Below are 20,171 nucleotides of genomic sequence, written 5' to 3'. Positions count from 1 at the left end.
TGCGACGTACGAAGCACAGCATCGGCGTCGGTGTGTCTGCAGTCTGCAGTCTGCAGTCTGCCGTCTGCTATCCAGGGTCGTGGCTGTTCCGCCCAACGCCTTGTAGATCGGCGCTGCCGCTCTTATATTATTCACCATGACACGACCAACCATCATCCGCGCTGGTATGTTCCCCTTCCAAACCTTACCCACGAGGTTCCCGCGTGCTACACTGCTCGTTGCGGTCATCTCACATCTTCGTCTTCTCTCTCCACACCTCACTTCCCTCCCCTTACCCCCTTCCCTCCAACGGCGTCCGTTCTCGAAGGCATCCAAGCATCATTTTCCTGTCCTTCTTTTGGCCCCTTGCCCCTGCCCCTGCGCCTCACTGCGCCGCGCTGTGTTGCTCCTTCCGCTGCCTTCGGATCCCTGGCCTTCTTTGAACCGGGGGGTGCCGATGCACATCGCGATACACATTCCAACCACCCGACTTTGATCATCTTGTTGTTTTTCATTGTTCCTTAGCCTTGCTTTGCCTTGCTTTGCCTGGCCTTGCCATCGACATTCCCTTGACACGCCTTGACACGCCGTTGACTGACACTCCCGCTTCTTCTCGCTCGACTACAGACACCATCGACCTCCAAGACCATCACTCTCCCTCCGCTCAAGATCACTCTCGGAGCCCGCACATCAAAGCCAACGCCGACTCCAACTCTCTCGCACCCCACCAGGCCGAGACCATCCGCGAGGTCTCAAGCGACGCCGCAGACGAACAGAGCCGCTCCCCGCGCATCTCGTGGGACCACGGCGACACCGGCGACATCCACCAATTCGCCGAGGACCTGGTCGGCGGACCCAACCACTCCAAGCATCGTGACGACGACGAGGATAGGAGGATGACGCAGGAGGATGCGCTGGCCATTGCGCAGAATGGCGGCATCTCCTCGTCCGACGAGGGTGACCTCGACGGCGACGCAGATGACCTGGACGATGACATGATGGACAAGATCTCGAGCTCGCCCTCGATTGAAGATGGTGGGTGCTGTCCTGTTGTTACCCCCGTGGCCTGGCCGCGTCGGGTTTCTTCCCTTTCCGCGCTTCGAACCGCTACCCCCATTACCACCGGCTCAAGTGGCCCAAGACCTCCTTCCCCATACCCGGATGCCTTCCAGCTCCACCCCAGTCACAGCACATATGCACAGCTTCCACGGGCGCTACCCGTCACGCCCAATCATCATCGTCTTCGTCGTGAGTATGTCGAATGCGATTCCATCGAAACCGAAACGAATGCCGAACCCCACAAATACCTTGACGCCGAGCGTAGCATTGGAGATAAAACGGATGGGAAGAAGGAAGAAGCCTAGGGATCTTCTACCAGAGGACCCAAAGTACTCAAGAGAAAGGAATCAGTCATTTGGGACAGGAATAGGGACCAAGACACTTCCAATCAGTGTGGCGACATCTCGGAACAACCCGACATCACTGAAAACGAGCCGCCCGAGCAAGACGAACCCGCCATACTCGCCGTTAACGATGACGACATGTCGCTTACGATCCCCTACGAAGAATCCTTCGAAGATGATGATGACTCTAACCTCTCCTTCCCTGACGACACAAGATTCATTGATTCTGGCTGGGCGGCCGAATGCTTACAAGACACAGAGGACATCGACTTCGAATTCGTGTACGCGCTACACACCTTCGTCGCTACAGTTGAAGGTCAAGCAAATGCGACCAAGGGTGATACCATGGTCCTGCTTGATGATAGCAACAGCTACTGGTGGCTAGTCAGAGTCGTCAAGGACAGTAGTATTGGTGCGTTTCCCACTAATCTTGTGCGCCTGCAGCCCGTCTGACTCCGACGTGTAGGATATCTACCAGCCGAGCACATCGAGACGCCTACGGAACGATTAGCACGCTTGAACAAGCATAGGAATGTCGACGTAGGAATTGCCCTGATATCGGGAAGATGAGCCACTGCTAACATGTTGCAGCTATCGGCAACTATGCTGGGAGACCAGCAGGATAAGAAGCCGCAGACCTTCAAAACCGCCATTCGTTTAAAGCGCAAGACCGTTGCCTTTGCCCCTCCCACATATGTGGACTATTCTGACTTTGACGATTACTCAACTGACGAGGAGGATCTGGATGAGTTGTTTGCTGGTCACACTTCCACGACACAGCAACAACAAGAACAGAAGGAATCGCAGCAGCAAACTGTTCAAGCCTCTGTAGAGGACGATAACGCGCCAGTGGAGAGTGCCAAGGTGGAACCATTGAAGCCCAGGGTAAACCGGGACGTGAAACTCGTGATGGAGTCTACCAAGGTTGAGACGGTGATGGAGGAGGACGAGACGAGGAACAGCGAGGAAATTCTTTTGGATACCAAACCAGAGGGCCCCAGCAGGTCACGGAACGGCACCGTCAGAAACACCGACTCTTTCTTTAAGGATGACACCGTCGAGACGAAGAAGATTACCCTGACGCCCAACCTGCTGCGAGACGACAACCAGCCACGACCGTCAACAGATTCGGTAACCAAGGACGTCAAGTCCCGAGGGAGTATGGATAAACTTGACAAGGAGCTCATGTCAGACAAAGAGAAGAAGAAGATCAAGGAGAGGGAGCGCAAGGAAAAGGAAAAGAAACCGAGCGCAATCCGAAGCTTTTTCTCCCGGAAGGAAAAGAAGAAGTCGGTTGATGAGGATGACGAGTCGTTTGGCAAGCGGTCGATGGATACCCAGTCGGAGTCGGTGGGACGAAGTAGCGAGTCACCTTCACTTGAGGAGCCAGTATCGGCTGATAAGATACAACGAAGCCCCAGCAAGCTCCAGAAGCAGCTGCCGCGGACAGAACCGTCGCCTACACGCAAGGGCCCCGGAAGCATAACGCAACCGTCATCGACCATGGAGCTTGCGGCGTATCTCAATGAGACACGGACCAACGACGTGTCGAACGTGCCACCAGCAACAATGCGGATTGTGGATTCGGAGACAAATGAAACACAGGAGGTGCCATCTCACCATGCCAACGCGAGCCAGCAACGCTCTGCCTCTGCTGCAGCTCAGCGCGATGAGAAGTCGGCGGCGAGCAAGGGCCTGCACCGAAGTGCCAGCACCGGTGCCGATACGAGGGCGCAGAAAATGAACAGAAGCCGGCCACGGACGGATCTGGACGACATTTCTTCGGACGAGGACCTTGAGTCAGAAACACCGGACGCGAGTGAGGAGGAGAAGTCCAAGGAACAGGTCAAGCCGAAGCGGGCTCCAGGAGCATTTCCCGACACTGCTGACTCCGCAGCGAACACGAGTGACGCTACAGCTACGGACAACAAGGGTCAACAACAGAACCGCCTGTCCGAATCACCTGTGCAGGTATCACCGGTCAACGCGACGCGACCACCGGCGCTTGAGATTGACACTTCGTCTCAGGAGGGCCGTTCATCAGAGGAGGTGCCATCACCAGAGCTACTGCACGGGGATGAGGTGTCCAAGAGCAGCGGCTCAACGCGAAGTGGCAAGGAATCCAGCTGGGACGACGAGAAGTTGCGGACGTTTTTCGACGAGAGCGAGCATGTGCGAGACCTACTGGCCGTGGTGTACGACAAGACGAACGTGGAGCCGGCGAGCAAGGATCATCCGGTTGTCAGTGGACTGTTCCGAGAACAAAATGCGAAGTTGGCTGAGATTACAACTGTGAGTTTCCCCTTTACTTATGCACGACAGGGAGTATATGTACTAATGTGGTGGCGATAGCAACTGGACAACATGCTCGGAGACTGGCTCGCAAGGAAACAACGACTCAGGGGCAGTGTATAGAGAGAGGAGAGGAAGAGGGGAGACTAGGCATGCGGTGGCTGGGCGTCCACCGAGCGGTGATGGTGGCTTGATTGCTTTCTTGGAACGAACGACTTTGATTACCTTATGGAAAGAACGGGAAACGCGTGCTCTGGACACGACCGTCAGGCACCTCATGTTAGGTTATAGGAGGCAGGCGTCTTATGGAAGATTCTCGGTGGGCGGGGGTTCTTATGAACATGAACCCCCGGCGTCTACTTTTTGATTGATTCCTAACAATCATTGGTTTCGTCCTTTTTGGCATTGGCGTGTGAATTGTGTGATGGATAGGCGGTGTATGATGTAGGATTGGGAGTAGCAGCGAGGTGACGATATACAATATGAGTTGTCCTGTGGGGAGTGTGGATAGACGTGGATCAGGATCATGGATCAGCATCGTGGATCAGAATCGCGGCTCAACTGCGAGAGGTTGCGTGCTTGATTGCCGAATGAATACCGCGGCTTGCTAATTGAAACTCCCCGCCTCTCCGGGATTTATCTGTATGCAAGTCAACCAACTTTACCTTGGCGGGTCGGGACCTCCACATTGCGAGATTCCTCGGGTCGGCTCATGTTTTTCCAGAGTCCGGGCGAGGTGAAGCTAGGTGAGGACACCCAATGGGAGGTGGTTTCACGTGCAAAGCCAGTCCCGATTTTTGGCCAACCAGGGAACCAGCCACACGTCGTGTTCTTGGACTGCGCATTAAGATGGCTGGGGGAATACGACCCCCCAAGACGAGACAAATCAGCGAGTGTCTCTGTATCTAATGCGGGAGAATCACAACAGCGTATGACGAGCAAGCACGCATCGTGAACCGTCAAACGTCCACACCATCTTGCACAAGGTATTGTTGATAGTGGACGCGTGTTTAGGCCCGTTGCTATGCACCCACTATCACCACTTGCGGCCTAGGGCTAAAACAGCAGCCTTGCCGAGCCCAGCTCTCCCGTGGAAAGGTACCGAGTGAGGAGGTGGAGGGGGGGATGAACCTCGGCCCGTGGGTATGTGGCCAATCAGGGCCCGGAAGCCGGGAGTTTTTCCTTTGGGATGGGTGGCCGACTGCCCATTAGGGGGGTGCGTGGGCGTGGTGTAGCCGTGTAGGTGGTGTAACTTAGGCGCTGTTGTAGTCAGTGCCCCTGGCGGTCGAGCAGCTGGATGGGGACAGCTCAGCTCCAGCTTGGGATGGATGCATGTCAGCGCTCCATCGAGTAGTGCTGGCGACGGGGGAGAAAAAAATATACAATGCGACCAAGTATCCGGAGACGTGCTTAACTATCTGACGGAAGGGCACACGTACGCACCATCGACTGTGTACCTAGTAGTCTGTAGATACTCCCGTCCACTTAGAAGCGCATCCATCGGCAACCTGGAGGGCCTCAACCAGCTCGCTCGCTTCAGCAGACGCACAGCTAGCAGCCAGGTTAGGTACCTCTCGCACCTCTCGCTACAGAAAAGCATCCACTGTAGGTACGACACGCACCCCACGGCTCCCCGGCTGGCCAATTATTCCGCTCGTAGGTACCCAGTCGCGTTCCCTTTCGGGGGTTTGGGGTGAGCTGAGAGTGTCGCCGGCTCATCTCATCTCCCGCACGCCCCCCGGTCGCTCCTTCCCCGTCCCCGTCGCCCTCGCCCTCGCTCCTCCCCCCCAGACAAACAATCAACACACCAACCACCAACCAACCACTCCGCTCCGCCCACTCTCTCCCTCTCCTCCCTCCGGGCCCTCCCATCCTCCATCTCCATCATCATCACCACCCTCACCTTCGGCCGTAAGTATTTCCTCTTCCCCCGTACTGGCTTACCCTGTACCGTACCCTCTCCTCGCTCCACCTGGACCCAACCCACACCGAGACCCAAGGTAAACATCGCCATCCCCAGCCACCTCTCCGTCGCCGCCGGTCCGCCCTCTCGCGCTTGCATCATCTGACGTGCAGGTCGTTGTCGCCAGCGGGTAAACAAACTCATTGGCCGGCGAACTCGGAGAGCCTCAATTGGACCTGGCACGCCTCAGTCTCGTCTCCATCACCTCACCAGCCTCTTTTTGCCTTCGTCGCTGCTCTCGCTGTCCTCCGACTGCTATAGGCCGCCTGTGCGACCTCGCTAAACCTTGAAACTGACCGTCCGCCAGGCCGCTTCGCCCGCGCGTGTTTTTCTCTTTCCTCGCACCACGTTTATGACGCCGCCGCGTTGACCTCGACGACGAATCCCGGCGACTAGCGACGATAACGCGCGCCTGCGTTTTTGACGACCAGACCGAATCGATCCCGATCTTTGGTCAGACCAGAAATCGACTGAGACCAGGCGACTCCCCGATCTCCGACCTCGATTCCACGGCCTGAGACGCGCGCGTTCCCGGCAAACCGCAACCACCTCCATTGTTATCCACATCAACATTCGCAGCCATGGCAGTCGAATTCAAAGAGACCATCACCAAGGTGCAGGAAAAGGTGTCCGGCGCCGGTGAGAAGGTCGCCACCATGCTCGACAAGGCTGAGGCCGGTGATATCCCCGGAACCAAGGGTCACCATCCCGTCTCTGCCGTCATTGGCACCGCTATCACCGGTGGAATGGAAAATGCTGGCACCAAGGGCTACCTGGCCGTACGTCATACCCAATTCTTCAACATCGCGTCATCCCCGTCGTCCCCACGACAGATATGAACGCGACGAGACCGCATATCATCACCAACGCCCCTCATGGCGCTGGCACTGCGACGGAATCTAACTAACATTTGCGACAGGCCTACATCAAGGAGCTCGAGAACAACCCTCTGCGCACCAAGATGCTGACTGCCGGTACCCTCGCCGGTACCCAGGAGCTCATTGCCTCGTGGCTTTCCAAGGACCGCAACAAGCACGGCAACTACTTCACTGCCCGCGTCCCCAAGATGGCCGCATACGGTGCCCTGATCAGCGCCCCCATCGGTCACTTCCTTATCTGGGCTCTCCAGAAGATCTTCAAGGGCCGCACCAGCTTGAAGGCCAAGATTCTGCAGATTCTCGTCAGCAATCTGATTGTACGTATTCACCCATCCCCGTTTTCTTGTGTGTGGAACTTTGCGGAAAGAGAAGGAATGAAGGAAATTGAGAGAAGGACGGGAAGAAAGGCAATCAGGGACTCGAAAACGAAAGAGTTGAAATCAAGAAAAGGCCGAAGAAGATGCACACGAAAGAGCACCGATGGGAGATTACGCAAAGAGGAAAAGCAAAAGAAAGAATACGCAGAGTGGAAACGATCAAGAAATCGCGGCACCAGCAGAATTCGGTTACTAACGTATCTTCGCAATAGATCGCCCCCATCCAGAACAGCGTCTACCTCGTCGCCATGGCCCTCATTGCCGGTGCCCGCACCTACCACCAGGTCCGCGCCACCGTCAAGGTCGGCTTCTGGAAGGTCATGAAGGTCTCTTGGGTCACCTCGCCCATCTGCCTGGCTTTCGCCCAGAAGTTTCTCCCCGATCAGCTCTGGGTTCCCTTCTTCAACATTGTCGGCTTCATTATCGGCACCTATATCAACACCGTCACCAAGAAGAAGCGTCTTGCTGCTCTCCGCAAGAAGCACTTTGGCGACAGCCGTGATGGTCGCGACCTCCGTGACCCCCGCGACCTCCGCGATCCCCGCGATCCCCGTGGCCCTGGCAGCATCGCCCCTACCCGCCAAGAGGATTACCCGCAGAAGGACTACCCTCAGAAGGACTACCCTCAGATGGGCACCAACCCTCCCTACTAAGCTCCTGCGCTACGATGGGGGAGCCTCACCCTAACGAAGATGCCTGAAATCATACAGGAGCTAGGAAGGGAGAGGGAGCGACGCGGTGTAAGGTAACGAGGAACTATAACTTCTTTGGAAAAAGAGGAGGGACAGGGAGGGGAGATTGCAGCAGCTCGGACGGCAGCGTCACTTGACAAGTATATACCCCAGATCCAGGGGAGGACTGGTGCGCGTTCAAGTCACAGCTATTTGGCGTACGTATCTACAGCAGACGAAGAGGGAGGAAGAGAGAAGTTGAGGTGGCGTTGCGTCCGGGCCGCGTCCTGGCGTGGTAAGCGGCGCGCGCCAAGGAGAAGTGTTGTGTGTTGTATGTTTGTGTGGGCTGCTGGTTAATGAATGAACTAGTATTTACTCCATTTTGATCTTTTGATTTTTTTGTAGATGCGCGCAATGTAAAAGAAACATCTGTTGTGAATTTAATCTATATTTCATGTCTGGCATGTTGCTCGTGACGGGTATTTCATCTCCTGAAAGTGAGATACGGAGTTGTAAGTCTATATATATGCCGAGGCTTGTCTTGGTCGTGCCCTTCTATGTACAACGCTTTCGATGCGACTTGAGCTGGCCCGTTCACTTCGAGATGTGATACCAATGTGGGGGTGATGCCAGGGCCTCTAAATGATATATGCGGGGAGATCGGTTCCGAGTGAGTTTGAATACCCCGTTCGCCTAGGACCCGCTGGCCATGAAGGCCGCAGAAGTGTTGTAAATGGCCAAGAGAGGTAACTGGGATCTCTCTTCAACGTGGTGCCTTGGCGCAATTCCATCAAGTTCTGTAGGGGAACATCATTGGGATGGTCCCTGAAACTCAAGATCTCTGGCCGCCGCAGTGAGACACAAGTATGTCGTGGCTTTCATGTCTCGTTTCAGCCAGCTTCTTCCACAACTGTGTCACCGCTGTTCATTTCCACCATGAACCCCAAGCTCCAATACTGCCACTCCCCCTTGGTCTGCTTGTCGACCCACAGCATGCCCTGGGCCACAAGGTCGTCGATGACGGTCCGCCCGCGCGCCCGGTCCCAGCCCAGGTTATCGCGCAGCATCTCCACGCTCACGTAGCCCAGCACCTGGACGGCCTCGACGACGGCGGCCTGGTCGGTACTCAGCTCGCGCGGCACGCTGCGGACGTACTCGCGGCGGCCTACGCGCACTACGCTGTAGGCGCCGCTTAGCGGGCTCAGCGTCTGCACGGCGCGCCGCACGTCGTCGTCAGCGATGGGGTCGGAGCCGTCCAGGCGGCCGCGGGCCACGCGCTCGCGCAGGTCCGCGAGGCCGATCAGCCCGCCGTTCTCGGCGCGCGTGGCGCTGCACACCTCGACGATGCGCACGGCGAGCTCGAAGTAGAAGTCGTGCACCGTCTTGCCGAGCAGCTGCGCCCACACCGAGTTGGCGCCGCTGCCGCCGCCGCCGAGGTTGCTGCTGGCGAGGGGGTTGACGCCGATGGCGGCGCACATGCGGGCGAACTGGGCGCGGAAGGCCGGATCGGAGCGGATGTCGCGCGCGTGCGTGGCGGCGAACTGGTGCAGCAGCGAGCGGAAGACGTCGAGCTGCGTCTCGAGCGCCTGGGCGTTTGTGGCGCGCAGCGAGGAGCCGTGGGAGGCGTAGTGGGCGGAAGTGACGCGGCTGCGGTCGAAGGCGGCGAGGCCGACGCCTTTGCGGGACATGATGGGCGGTGGTGCGGTTTCCTGCGGCGGAGATGGAGGGCGGTGTTTGTCGAAGAGCAGGAGAGCAAAAGGAGACGAGGAGGAGTGAGGGCGAAGACGGAGGTGAAGGTGGAGGTTGAAGGTGGGGTGGGAGGAGCCCGGAGGTTGAGGTTATCGGCGGCGGATTGGTGGGGCCGGCGATACGTAGCCGCATTTCCCCAGCTTCGGCCGCGACACCGTCATAGCATGTGACCAAGACGCTCCTCTTTCTCACAACACTCACATAACCGACACCACCTTGGTTAACTAGATCGTCTCGGGTCACAGGAGGCATATGCCATGCGTGTGCGTGTATCAAAAGCAGGCATTTACATGCTCAAACTTCTATTTGGAGCCATCCCCGCCGTCTAAAGCGAGTCTTGTCCCCTTCATTCCAGAGCGGTGATATCCCTTTCATAACAGAGTCCCTTGTCCCTCTGCCTCTCTCTGTTTCGGTTCCCTCGGTGCCTCTTTTTTTCCCTGGCGTCTTCATCGCCATGGACACCGTCGGCCAGCATTATACCTAGCCATTCTATTCTGATTCCGTCGTCACTTCGTTAGCCCCCACCCCGTTCTTTCGGGGCTGTCTCGCTTCTAGGTCTGCTCTATCTTCGTCGTAGATTGTAGATGGAAACAGATATGACCTCGCGTTTACTGGGTCTGGCACTGCGCCTGGCCGTCACCACCCATTTCGTCCTCATCTTCCCATTCGCCGCCGAATCCGTGTCCTGCAGTCGCGCCCATCTATTGCCGTGTTAGCTAATGCTGCGTCAATCCAGGGGCAAACTAGGGGGTCATACCTTTTCAATGTCTGCGTCGTCCTCGTACTCAACATCGTCCACCTCGTCGGCGTCGATGTCCTTGGGGGCGGCGGGCAGCATCTTTCGCAGAGCATCGTACGCCGCGTCGTCCTTCAGCCAGCCGTCCTCAGGGAACTCGACCTTGACCAGCAGGTACAGATCACCCTTGGCATCGCCGCGCTTCATCGGCATACCCTCTCCGGGAATCTTGAGGCAATCACCAGGGCGCAGGAGCTGGCCCTGATCTCGATCGATGCGGATGCCGCGTCCGTCAAGGTGCTTAAGCACAGTTCGGGAGAAGCCGCCAAGGGCCTCACCAAGTGACACGCTCAGCTCAGCAGAGAGGTCATGCCCGAGACGGGTGAAGGTGTCGTGGGGCTCTTCGACGAGGGTGAAGACGATATCGCCGGGGATCTGATCCGGGTGCTGGTCGGCCTCGCCCTCAAGGACGATTCGCTCGCCGTGCATGGAGCCGCGGGGGATATAGATCTCGAGCACCTTTTTCTCCTGCGACGTGCGCTTGCCCTTGCACTTCTTGCAGCGGTCCTTCTCCTTGTAGACGGAGCCGGCGCCCTGGCAGTGGTCGCACACGACGGCCTCACGGCGCATCATGCCGGGGCCAATTTGGCGGAAGGCCTCGACGATACCGTTGCCCTTGCACCGCTCACATTGTGCGGGCTTGGCCTTGTCCTTGCCACCAGAGCCCTTGCATGTGCTGCAGAGGACCTGCTTGTTGGCGGCGAACTTGACCGTCTTGCCGCGGTAGAGCTCCTCCAGTGTCACCTTATACGGCTGCTCCTCGTCGGGTCCGCGTCGGGGTCGTCGGGGTCCGCCAGGGCCTCCGGGGCCGCCGGGGCCGCCAGCTCCGCCCATGTCGAAGCCGAACATCTGCGAGATGATGTCGTTCAGGTCGACCTCGGCGCCGCCAGGGCCGCCGCGAGACTTGTCGAAGGCGGCCATGCCGTGCACGTCGTAGAGGCCACGCTTGTCTTCATCGCCGAGGATCTCGTATGCCTGTGTGATTTCCTTGAACTTGACCTCGGACTCGACTCGCTGTTCCTCGGGGACCTTGTCCGGGTGGTACTTGAGGGCGGCCTGAGAGCAGGGACGACTTGTTAGGATGATTTACTATGTGGGTTGTTGAAGAGTGCAACACGTACTTTTCGGTATGCCTTCTTAATTTGGTCCGGCGTGGCCGTCTTATCGATACTGAGCAACTCTGTCGCCTCGCCAGTCAGCCGCAGCTCTCAGCGTCTCAACGTCTCCAGCCCTCCCCGCGCTGAAGACTGAAAAACCTGCGACGGTCGGCCTGCAAATGCGGGGGAGCTAAAACTCACCGTAGAGATCAACCTCCTCGTCGGCCGGGCCGCCGGCGTTGAACGGGTTCTCGTCCATGGTGCGTGCGAGTGTTTGGTGCGAGACTGAACGTTGCAGGAACGAGATATCTGTAATGCAAGATGAAGAATTGGTGGTTGTTTCGCCCAGCCCGCCCAGTTCGTTGAGTGGAGCACCGTGCAGCTGCGTAACTTGGGTAGTACAGCACAAAATCTTTTGGCGTGGCTGACGGCACAGCAGCAGAACAGGCAATCAGAACGCGGGGTCTTTGGTCTCCTCGTCTCTTGAGTGAGGCAATGTGCAGGGGAGCAGAAATTTAATGGGAATTGAGAGATAAAAGAATCTCCTAATGGCGTGTCTAGGCGTTAGACGAGTCAGTAGCAACCCGATAAATCTGTTCTTCTGTCCATTGAGGCGAGGCAGACCTTCACATGCGTCATGCCCATTGACGCCTGGACAAAGTAGACTCTGGCAAACTGCATCGAGCAAACAACCGTCCACACAAAGCGATTCACTGTTACGGCATGGACGTTTGATATCTGAGAAGTAAAGCCCACAAAAGGAAGCAATCACATTTTCTGTAATCAAAATGATCGACAAATAGCAGCCCAGCCAACCAAGATCTGAACTGACTCTTTCCAAAATTCTAAACCTCTATCTTATCTTATCTTATCGTCTTATCGACAACCAATCAAGAACGCCACATTGTGGCACATCACCCGTCTACAGGCTAACGTCCAGCCGCCAATTCCCGAGTCATGGCGAGACGCTTCTTTCAGTGACCACTAAACTCAGCCCATATATTCTTATAGCCCTGCCATGAGGGCCTCACAACCGCCATTATGATACCTCTGTCAGCTCGTTCGCAGCGAGTAGTGAGGCAATTTCAACTCACCCAATGGCTCCGTCCGTGTCGTCCCTCAATTTCCCATACACGGCGCACTTTTGTTGCGTCAACCTCGCAGCGTCGAGATGTGGATGAGACGAACAACGGCCATGCTCTGGATGCGCCATTGAACAAGATCACCAAGGTGCAGAAGTTCGGCAAGCCTGAGAGAAAGGGGGGTAAGCTGTCAATAAAATCAGAAAACGAGGACGAGACTCAGGGCAAGACCAAGCCCAAGTCGAGGTTGGCCGCTCTTAAGAAACGCAACAAGGGCGGCAGTGATGAAGTTGGAGATTCTGCAGAAACGGCGCAGCGTTATATTCTGGGCTACCCCGCCGACGAACCCATCCGCACACGCTTTGCACCCTCTCCCACGGGCTATCTTCATTTGGGGTCGTTGAGGACTGCGCTATTCAACAACCTAGTGTCCAAGGCGACCAAGGGCGGCCAGTTCATCATTCGTATTGAAGATACCGACCAGGTTAGCACTTCTATATTTCCTTCTGCTCAACCTGACATACAAATGAAGTACTGGAATTTTATGTTAACCATCAATGCCTCGCAGAACCGTCTAGTACCGGACGCTGAGGAGCGTATCTTCAAGGACCTTGAATGGGCTGGTCTGTCATGGGACGAAGGGCCCGACAAAGACGGCCCCTATGGCCCATACCGACAAGTAAACCTCCTCACCCTCTGTATATCGAGTTCGCTTATCCTAATCACATCTCCCAGTCTGAACGCCTCGACACATACCACGAGCACACCAAGACGCTCCTGGACAACGGCTCCGCCTACCGCTGCTTCTGCACCGCCGACCACCTCGAGGCCCAGAAGCGCGCCCTCCACGATTCCGGCAAGCCCACCGCGTATCCGGGCACCTGCCGCACCATCCCCCGCGCCGAATCCGACTCCCGTGCCGCGGCTGGGGAAGCTCACGTCGTGCGCCTCAACTCGGGCCTCTTCGGCACACCCAAGTTCAAGGACGCCATCTACGGGCCGTTTCAGAAGAAGGAGCCTGAGGAGGACTTTGTGCTGATGAAGACGGACGGGTATCCGACGTATCATCTTGCTAATGTCGTTGATGACCATCTCATGAAAATTACGCACGTTATTCGCGGAGAGGTATGCTAATTACCCCTGAAATTATCCCCTCACCCTCGCCAAACAAAGGCATAACTAACAAAACACGCTCAGGAATGGCTCATCTCTACGCCTAAGCACCTAGCCCTCTACGAAGCCTTCGGATGGGAGCCCCCGACCTTCTCACATCTCGGCCTCCTTGTGAACAACGATGGCTCCAAGCTCAGCAAGCGGCACGATAGCGTCAACCTCTCCACCTACCAGGATCAGAACATCTTCCCCATCGCCCTGCAGGCTTGGCTTGCCAACCTTGGCGCCTCCTTTAAGAGGGGGCATGCCACTCCGCGCTTCCTCGACGACGTCGCTGAAGCTGTGAGTGCCCCTGACTTCCGCCACTTTTTCTCTGTCACGCCAGTGACATCTTTCCTGGAGAGTCTGATACTAATGCATGACGCCAGTTGACCTTCAAGTTCACCCGTGGCGGTATCAAGCTCAACCCCCAAAAGCTCGACCATTTCCAGTGGGAATACCGCAACCACCTCTTCAAAACGCCCCCTAAAGACCACACGCCCCTTGAACAAGCCCTCATCCGGGACAACCTCCTCGACCCGCTCATCTCCGAAGTCCAGTCCATCACCAACGACCCAACCGCGTATCCTATCCTCCCCCGCGGCACATCCCTCCCCTGGCCACAGCCCCCAACCCTCGTCCCAGCCATGCTCTCCCCCGGGCCCGTAGCCCAGGCCTACGTCTTCGAGGCCCTCGCCCACGAGACGGCGCGCTACCGGTCTGCCAGCGAAGTTGCCCGTCTACTGCCCTACTTCTTCTGGCGTCCGCCCCCAACTGCCTACCGCGCAGCCCTAGCCGCCGCGCCGATCCAACGGACTCTATTCGACGCCATAGACAAGGCGGTTCACGAATCACCCAGCTGGGCCACGGCTCTTGACCAACTCCTCGAGGGTATCCCTGCTGACGACGCCACCGCCGTCCACTCTATGCTACGTATGATCGCCATTGGCTCCTCTGACGCTGTTGGTAAGACCTCCCGCATCCTCTTCACGGTGGTGGGCCAGGAGGAGTGGCGCATTCGCACATCTGTTGTCCGTAGCCTGCTCAACGAACTAGAGCAGGGCGGCCCCGAGGTTCGTCAGCGATGGCTTAATGAGGCCCCTAAGGCGGTGCAGGAGAGCTAGCATAGGTGAAACCGGAGTTGCATGTGCATGAGAAAGCCAGTGGCGAGAATGAAGGACTTGGATATTCATTCAGGTGCCATAGACACCATGTAGATTTGTACCATAGCTTGTAAAACCATGTATTGTCCAATGCACTCAGACTAAACGCAAAATAACACTTTTCATCTTCACCTCACCACCAATCTAATCAGATCTGCCCGGGCTGGTCCCACACCACATTGCCAAATCAAACAAATCATAAATCGTGTCATGATCGATATATTCAAAACCCAGATCTTCCCAAGGTATCATCGAGCTATGTCGCTCCAACTCTCGGCCTGCATGATACAGTGCTAGGCCTCCCTTCCACCACAAAGCAAATATTATGACCACCATGACATCCAGACTCCTGCCGCCCTCCTCTAATAAATGTTGGGTTGGCTATGCTATTCATAACGTGCCTTGGAGGGGCAAAGATACAGGATGAAGAGGAAGAAGATGAATGAAAATAAAAGGAAAATAAAAGGGCTGCTATGCAGCCGTGTCAAGAAGAGGGCTGTCCATCAAGGACAAGCCACTATAAAGACAGACCATTATGTCGTGAGACGGTAGGGTACATGAAGAAAAATGCAACAGCAGTAAGGGGTATAATGTCTAAACTTCCACGATCCAAATCTAGAATGAATTGTTAGTTATTTATTGGCACATGAGAGGGAAGGGTGTACAAACCTCCATCTTTGCAGTTTCTTGCCTCATCTTCCGGGCCTCCTCCTTGGCGGCGTCGATTGCCATATCCAGGTCATCTTGGTCACCCATGGTGATCATATCACCATTGGGTATGTCCTCGTCCTTGACCTTGACCTTGAAGCGGCGGCGAAGGCCAAACTTTTCCCGGACCTTTTCAACCAAGACGGAGAAATCAACATCAGGCTTGACCATGATGTATCTCACATCATCGGCGTGGACCTTGACACGGATCTTGGTGACGTCGACACGGCGGGGGGCACTGCGTGAAGATCCGGCCACAGAAGCAGGGCCGCGGCGGTTGTTGCCCAGCATTTCGAAGTCACCTTCATCGAAGGATCCGTCGTCGTACTCAGAGCCGTCATCCTCGTTGACGTAGCGGGGTTGCGATGGGCGACCCTGTTGTCGGCTGCCTCCCGATCCCCTGGATCCGGCACCGCCGTACATGTCATAAACCTCGCCGGCGTACGAGCCCTCCTCTTCCGGAATCTGCTTCGGCCTTCGCTGTAGAGGAGGAGGCTCTCGAGGACCTGCACTCCTAGGGTTGGCAGACGCAGATCTTACTGGTCTTTGACGAGCATCTGGGGGCGAACCAGCCTTCTCGTAGCGACGGTTCGGCTCAGCTTGTTGGATGTTGAGCTTAGCCAGTTGGGGCTTTGGACCGTTGCGAACAGAAGCGCCTCGCGAAGGACGCTCGTTCTCCGGTGGAGGAGTTGGGGGGAAGACATTACGGCTGTTTGGCGGTTCTGACTGTTGTCTGCGAGATTGGATGCCAGGCTTGACAAGGTTGGTGGCAGCGAAGGAGATGTTGTCTGGGGGCCGGTCGTCCTTAACTTCTAATTTTCCGGCCTGGTATGGCTGTTAGCTAAATGAGGTTTTCAAGGTGCGAAGAGAGATGTTCTTACGTTCTTGATCTCCGAGCCGGCGAATCCGGTGAATGCATTGGCGCGATCCGAAGCCGCGACAAGTCTTGCCTTGCCGAGGTAATCTTTGGTCTTGAGGTTGCGGACCTTGGCCTCGTTGGGTCTGTAGACGACGCCGACGGGGATGGAGAAAACGGTGTAGCCCTCCGCTTCTTCACGGATGGCCTCGTCAATAACGTTGTGATCCTCCACCACCTTCTCCTTGACGGCGTATGTCAAGTCCTGCATACCGGCATCCTTCTGCTGTAGGTAGATATAGCACAGGCCACGGTTGAAAAGGACCTCGCAGGAGTAGAGCTTGAAGAGAAGGCCCAATTGAGCGTAGTCGATCATGGCGTTGCCGCGCAGGTACAGAAGGGTATCGTTGAAGTTGGCGAGGGCCTCCTCAAAGTCGCCGAGGAGGAAGTTGGAGACGCCCTGCTGGAAGTAGGCGACGGCGAGATACTGGTCTAGCCGGATGGCTCGCTGGTAGGCTTCGACCTGTTGCGCGGTGATTGTTAGCATGCGAAGTGGGTGCGATGGTGGCCGTGATGCAGTACAGCGCATCAGGGTGGGGAGGGGGAATGCCTTGACTTACAGCCTTTTCATGCTCGCCGAGAGTCGCGTGGATTACGCCCATGTTGAAGAGAATTTTGCTAGTGTCTTGGATCTTCTCGAACTCGACGATGGAGTCTTCAAACTCATTGTTGTCGTAGCGACCCAGGGCAGCAACCCAGGTCTCGATTTCCTGTGCGAGGACGAGTCAGTGGACTGTTGATGGGCGACGAGTTAGGCGGGCTCTGGGCCGAACATACCTGTTTCAACGACATGATTGTCGCTGCAGGGCAGTGGCAGCCACAGCAAAAATAAAAGTATGGATCGCAAGTAGAGTGTCTGTCGGACTGGAGAAGAAAGACGGAAAGAGAAGAGGTTTGTGGGTGTGGCGGGAAGCGGGCGAAGAAGAGGTGAAGAGCGAGACAATGGGAGAGACGGAAGGACGGAGTGGGAGTGGGAGCGGGAGTGAGTAGCGGGAGGCAAGTGGGGTGGTCTTAGTTGGTGTGGGAAGTAGCTTCGGCGCTTAGCAGTAGCAGTGGCAGCAGGAGCGAGTCGAGTTGGAGGAGGGCTGCCCCGACTTATTATTTGAGATGGCGGGCAGGTACGGCCGTGACCGTAAAACGGGGGCCGGGTACCAGGGGGCAGGTGGCAGGTGGCAGGTAGCAGGGCAACTGCGGTGCTGGCCGTGCGGAGCGGTGCGGCGGAGCGAGACGGTTGGGGCTTTTGGGCCTGTTTTCCCCGCCTTGGGCGAGCAATTGGCCGCTGTTGAGACTTGGCGGCGACCGGTCAGTGGCGCTGCTCCTTAATGCAGCAAAGGCGGCCAAGAAAGCTTGGGCCCGCGAGGAAAGCTCCGGGTTTGATGGGACGATGGATGGAGGAGAGCCGAGTTGACTTGTCTTGCGATTGCTAATAGCTAGACAAGACGGTTTTGATCGGCGGTTGGCGCGTCTTTGGCTTTTCTGACGTATCTGATATGTAGAGTTGCTGGCAAGACGTTGATAGTTGCGAGAGACGATGGACGAAGTATAAGTCGTCTCTGGAAAGAGATGAGTAAAAGATGCCCAAAAGGAGAGCAGATACTGCAAGAAGTCTTTTCGATCCGTGCCTGCGAAACGAGAGACGAAAAACTGATAACGAGCGAAATACACGGGCCGGCCCATGTGAGTATTATATCCAAAAGAGCCCGTCGAGGGTGAAGGATCGGTGTAAGTGCAATCGGACGTTTTTTTCCCCCTTCAACAGCGCTGCGATGCACGTCCGAGTCGGGCCAAGCCAGCAAGCAGGGCTCCCTAGCCAAGAACCCAAGAGGCCACGCGAGTCGTGCAAAAGAAGAGGCAATTAGACTGTACGCAAGTGTGGCCAAGGACCGATGGTCTGGTGACGGGACGAGCCTTTGTGCAGCGGGACGGGCGGTGCGATTCGGCGCGCGAGGGAGTGAGTGGACGAGGCAACGAAGCTCAGCGCCTAGAGAGTGAGAGATGGTGGACAGCGCCCAATCCCACGGCTCTGGGCTGGGGGGCGGAGGTATATCAATCACCGCATCGTATGCTGGGTCTGTCCCCAGGGCGCTAAACCGCCCAGCGAACCCGCGGCCGCTAAGGCTGGGCTGTCACACCTGGATCACACAAGGGGGAGGGCAACGACTGCAGAGGAAGCATTGGAGACATGGCGAGGCATGGCGAGGCATGGCCGCGCTGGCGGGTCAGGGGGATGTGCAGCAGGGGTTGCCCTTTTCGGCCTCCAGAATGTCTCTGTTGGCTACCGGCTCCTGTATCTAGTGTGTGTTGCTGCGTTGGGTTTGCGGAGGGTTTGACATGCAAAGCGTTCGTCCTGATCGACCGCAGCCCGATGTGTCGGCATGTCTGGGCGGGTTTGGACAGGGACATGGCTCGCTGTCCGGCTGCACCAGGTGCGTTTGATGGAGGACAGGAGCCACCAGCCTCAGAGCAAAAGAAAGGAAAAGCTGAGGGATTGATCAGACGCATACGCAGACGCTTCCAGTGCACCGGGTAGTCCATCGTGCCCAAGATGCCCACCCTTGATGTCGTTGTCCCGTTATTCCTCCACACGTCAATGCTCTCTTACTCGTCTATCTGAGAGTCGTCCCCGGTGATGTGATGTGATATCGGCCTCGCTCGGGCATCTGGTTTACCCTTCTAAATCCGTCCTTCCCCTCCTCGTCTATAGTTCATCGAACCACCTCCACTCTGAGCCTCGTCAGATGCTTCCCAAAATCGAACGGTGGGAGGCCGACTCGTCGTTCAGTGTGCATCGCCCGCATCTCCCACGTCGCCCATCGGCGCCACATCCACATCGGTGCCAGGATCAGCGGCGCACCCACTGGGACGTCTCCCACCACGTCCTGGGGCACCGAGTGTTGCAGGTCCCACAAGCCCTGCTGCAGGGGGGCTTGATTGGGCTGTTCCAGGAGCATCCCGGCATCCTGGAGTGACATCCCCGCTGCTCACGGCGCCTATCTTGGGGAACTAGCGGTGGCTTTCTGGCTGGTGGAGCGCCCTTCAGCCAAAATCTGGCTGCTGGAACGCTGTAGCACCGATGCGTGCAGCGCTAGGGGAGATGGCAATGCGAAATGCCCTCCCGCTCAACGCCTCCGATTCCCTAGGTTCCGGCTCATTGGCCTACCCTGGCAACTGGCAACTGGCAACCCTCGCGGACGAGAGTCCTGCTAGCCCTGCAGCCAGCGATGGCTAGCCGTTGGCGTCGAATGACGTGTGTCCGATCTGCTGTTGGGTTGGTCCATCGACTGTGTAAGCGCCGTACTGGAGCTCCCCGTGAGCAGATTGGGTGATGGACGGTCTGCCTCTGCATGACCCATCGTCTCTTAATTCCATCAACATCCAAAATCGGAACCTCCACGGGCTCCGACCCAAGGGCACGGGTAGTCATGTACATCCTTGACTGGTAGTACACCTTGGCTCAGCTCGTCCCTACCAACAGGTGACGGCGGTGGACCAACACCAACGGTGGCAGCGGGACTAGACATGCGCGGTGATGATGTATGCGTGTCGAACCCTGGTGGAGTTCTTCACGTAGCCCCCTGGACATGCCTTAGTTATACCGCTCATCACCAATAATGCCAAATTTGAACCTCAAAATAGAATCTACGCCTCTTCGGCTCTCTTCTTGGCTTTCGGTGCCGAGCAGTGGCGGCCGGGACTAGAGGGAAAAACCGGCAACTTCATCTCGCTGCGGTTGCCACGACGGCAGATGGGCGACATGGGATGACAGGACGACAGCGAGAGAAACAGAAACTCGCTGTGAGATCCCATAATGTGGAAACCCTTGATCCCTCGCCCATGATATCACAGGCCCATCACCATCTGCCTCAGCTCCAGCGCCTCCCAGCCTATCCTTTACGGCGGCTGCTGCCCAGTCCATGCACTAATGCGTCCACTCAACACGCGTCG

The 20,171-nt window shown here is 56.8% G+C and overlaps 9 protein-coding genes across 9 annotated transcripts; 4 read left to right on the top strand and 5 right to left on the bottom strand.

Moving 5' to 3' along the window:
• The first annotated feature begins 934 nt into the window (after positions 1 to 934).
• Positions 935 to 1,705, top strand: BGZ61DRAFT_460446 (uncharacterized protein). Its single transcript, XM_046247025.1, has one exon. The coding sequence runs from the start codon at positions 975 to 977 to the stop codon at positions 1,341 to 1,343; it is 369 nt and encodes a 122-aa protein (XP_046098767.1). The 5' UTR covers positions 935 to 974; the 3' UTR covers positions 1,344 to 1,705.
• On the top strand, positions 1,360 to 4,011 carry BGZ61DRAFT_429445 (uncharacterized protein). The gene is made up of 4 exons (XM_046243775.1): positions 1,360 to 1,794; positions 1,849 to 1,922; positions 1,974 to 3,674; positions 3,735 to 4,011. The coding sequence occupies exons 1-4, from the start codon at positions 1,521 to 1,523 to the stop codon at positions 3,795 to 3,797; spliced, it is 2,112 nt and encodes a 703-aa protein (XP_046098766.1). The 5' UTR covers positions 1,360 to 1,520; the 3' UTR covers positions 3,798 to 4,011.
• Positions 4,012 to 6,224: 2,213 nt separating this feature from the next.
• On the top strand, positions 6,225 to 7,392 carry BGZ61DRAFT_295767 (uncharacterized protein; the record flags this gene model as incomplete). Its single annotated transcript, XM_046238627.1, has 3 exons — positions 6,225 to 6,416; positions 6,557 to 6,832; positions 7,105 to 7,392. Coding segments are annotated over 3 exons (756 nt in total), but the record flags the coding sequence as incomplete, so codon positions are not given.
• Positions 7,393 to 7,994: 602 nt separating this feature from the next.
• On the bottom strand, positions 7,995 to 9,346 carry BGZ61DRAFT_521886 (EAP30/Vps36 family-domain-containing protein). The gene has a single exon (XM_046252511.1). It carries the CDS (start codon positions 9,249 to 9,251, stop codon positions 8,454 to 8,456), a length of 798 nt encoding a protein of 265 aa, XP_046098764.1. The 5' UTR covers positions 9,252 to 9,346; the 3' UTR covers positions 7,995 to 8,453.
• A 574-nt stretch (positions 9,347 to 9,920) lies between these two features.
• Positions 9,921 to 11,464, bottom strand: BGZ61DRAFT_363899 (uncharacterized protein; the record flags this gene model as incomplete). The annotated part of the gene is made up of 4 exons (XM_046241468.1): positions 9,921 to 10,013; positions 10,070 to 11,164; positions 11,230 to 11,288; positions 11,407 to 11,464. 4 exons carry the CDS (start codon positions 11,462 to 11,464, stop codon positions 9,921 to 9,923), a joined length of 1,305 nt encoding a protein of 434 aa, XP_046098763.1.
• Positions 11,465 to 12,246: 782 nt separating this feature from the next.
• On the top strand, positions 12,247 to 14,563 carry BGZ61DRAFT_363888 (uncharacterized protein; the record flags this gene model as incomplete). Its single annotated transcript, XM_046241466.1, has 5 exons — positions 12,247 to 12,771; positions 12,856 to 12,966; positions 13,023 to 13,412; positions 13,485 to 13,742; positions 13,829 to 14,563. 5 exons carry the CDS (start codon positions 12,247 to 12,249, stop codon positions 14,561 to 14,563), a joined length of 2,019 nt encoding a protein of 672 aa, XP_046098762.1.
• A 504-nt stretch (positions 14,564 to 15,067) lies between these two features.
• On the bottom strand, positions 15,068 to 17,171 carry BGZ61DRAFT_114242 (uncharacterized protein). Its single transcript, XM_046236976.1, has 5 exons — positions 17,004 to 17,171; positions 16,787 to 16,936; positions 16,192 to 16,689; positions 15,272 to 16,135; positions 15,068 to 15,217 (listed from the first exon to the last, which is right to left on the bottom strand). The coding sequence occupies exons 1-5, from the start codon at positions 17,016 to 17,018 to the stop codon at positions 15,197 to 15,199; spliced, it is 1,548 nt and encodes a 515-aa protein (XP_046098761.1). The 5' UTR covers positions 17,019 to 17,171; the 3' UTR covers positions 15,068 to 15,196.
• BGZ61DRAFT_114234 (uncharacterized protein) lies at positions 17,172 to 18,120 on the bottom strand. The gene has a single exon (XM_046236975.1). It carries the CDS (start codon positions 17,901 to 17,903, stop codon positions 17,325 to 17,327), a length of 579 nt encoding a protein of 192 aa, XP_046098760.1. The 5' UTR covers positions 17,904 to 18,120; the 3' UTR covers positions 17,172 to 17,324.
• Positions 18,121 to 18,906: 786 nt separating this feature from the next.
• Positions 18,907 to 19,656, bottom strand: BGZ61DRAFT_557355 (uncharacterized protein; the record flags this gene model as incomplete). The annotated part of the gene is made up of 2 exons (XM_046255685.1): positions 18,907 to 19,229; positions 19,387 to 19,656. 2 exons carry the CDS (start codon positions 19,654 to 19,656, stop codon positions 19,005 to 19,007), a joined length of 495 nt encoding a protein of 164 aa, XP_046098759.1. The 3' UTR covers positions 18,907 to 19,004.
• Between the last annotated feature and the right edge of the window lie 515 nt (positions 19,657 to 20,171).

The sequence above is a fragment of the Ilyonectria robusta genome, assembly GCF_021365365.1.
Source record: "Ilyonectria robusta strain PMI_751 chromosome Unknown BGZ61scaffold_24, whole genome shotgun sequence".
Lineage (NCBI taxonomy): Eukaryota > Fungi > Ascomycota > Sordariomycetes > Hypocreales > Nectriaceae > Ilyonectria > Ilyonectria robusta.
This window is presented reverse-complemented; position numbering and strand designations above follow the sequence as displayed.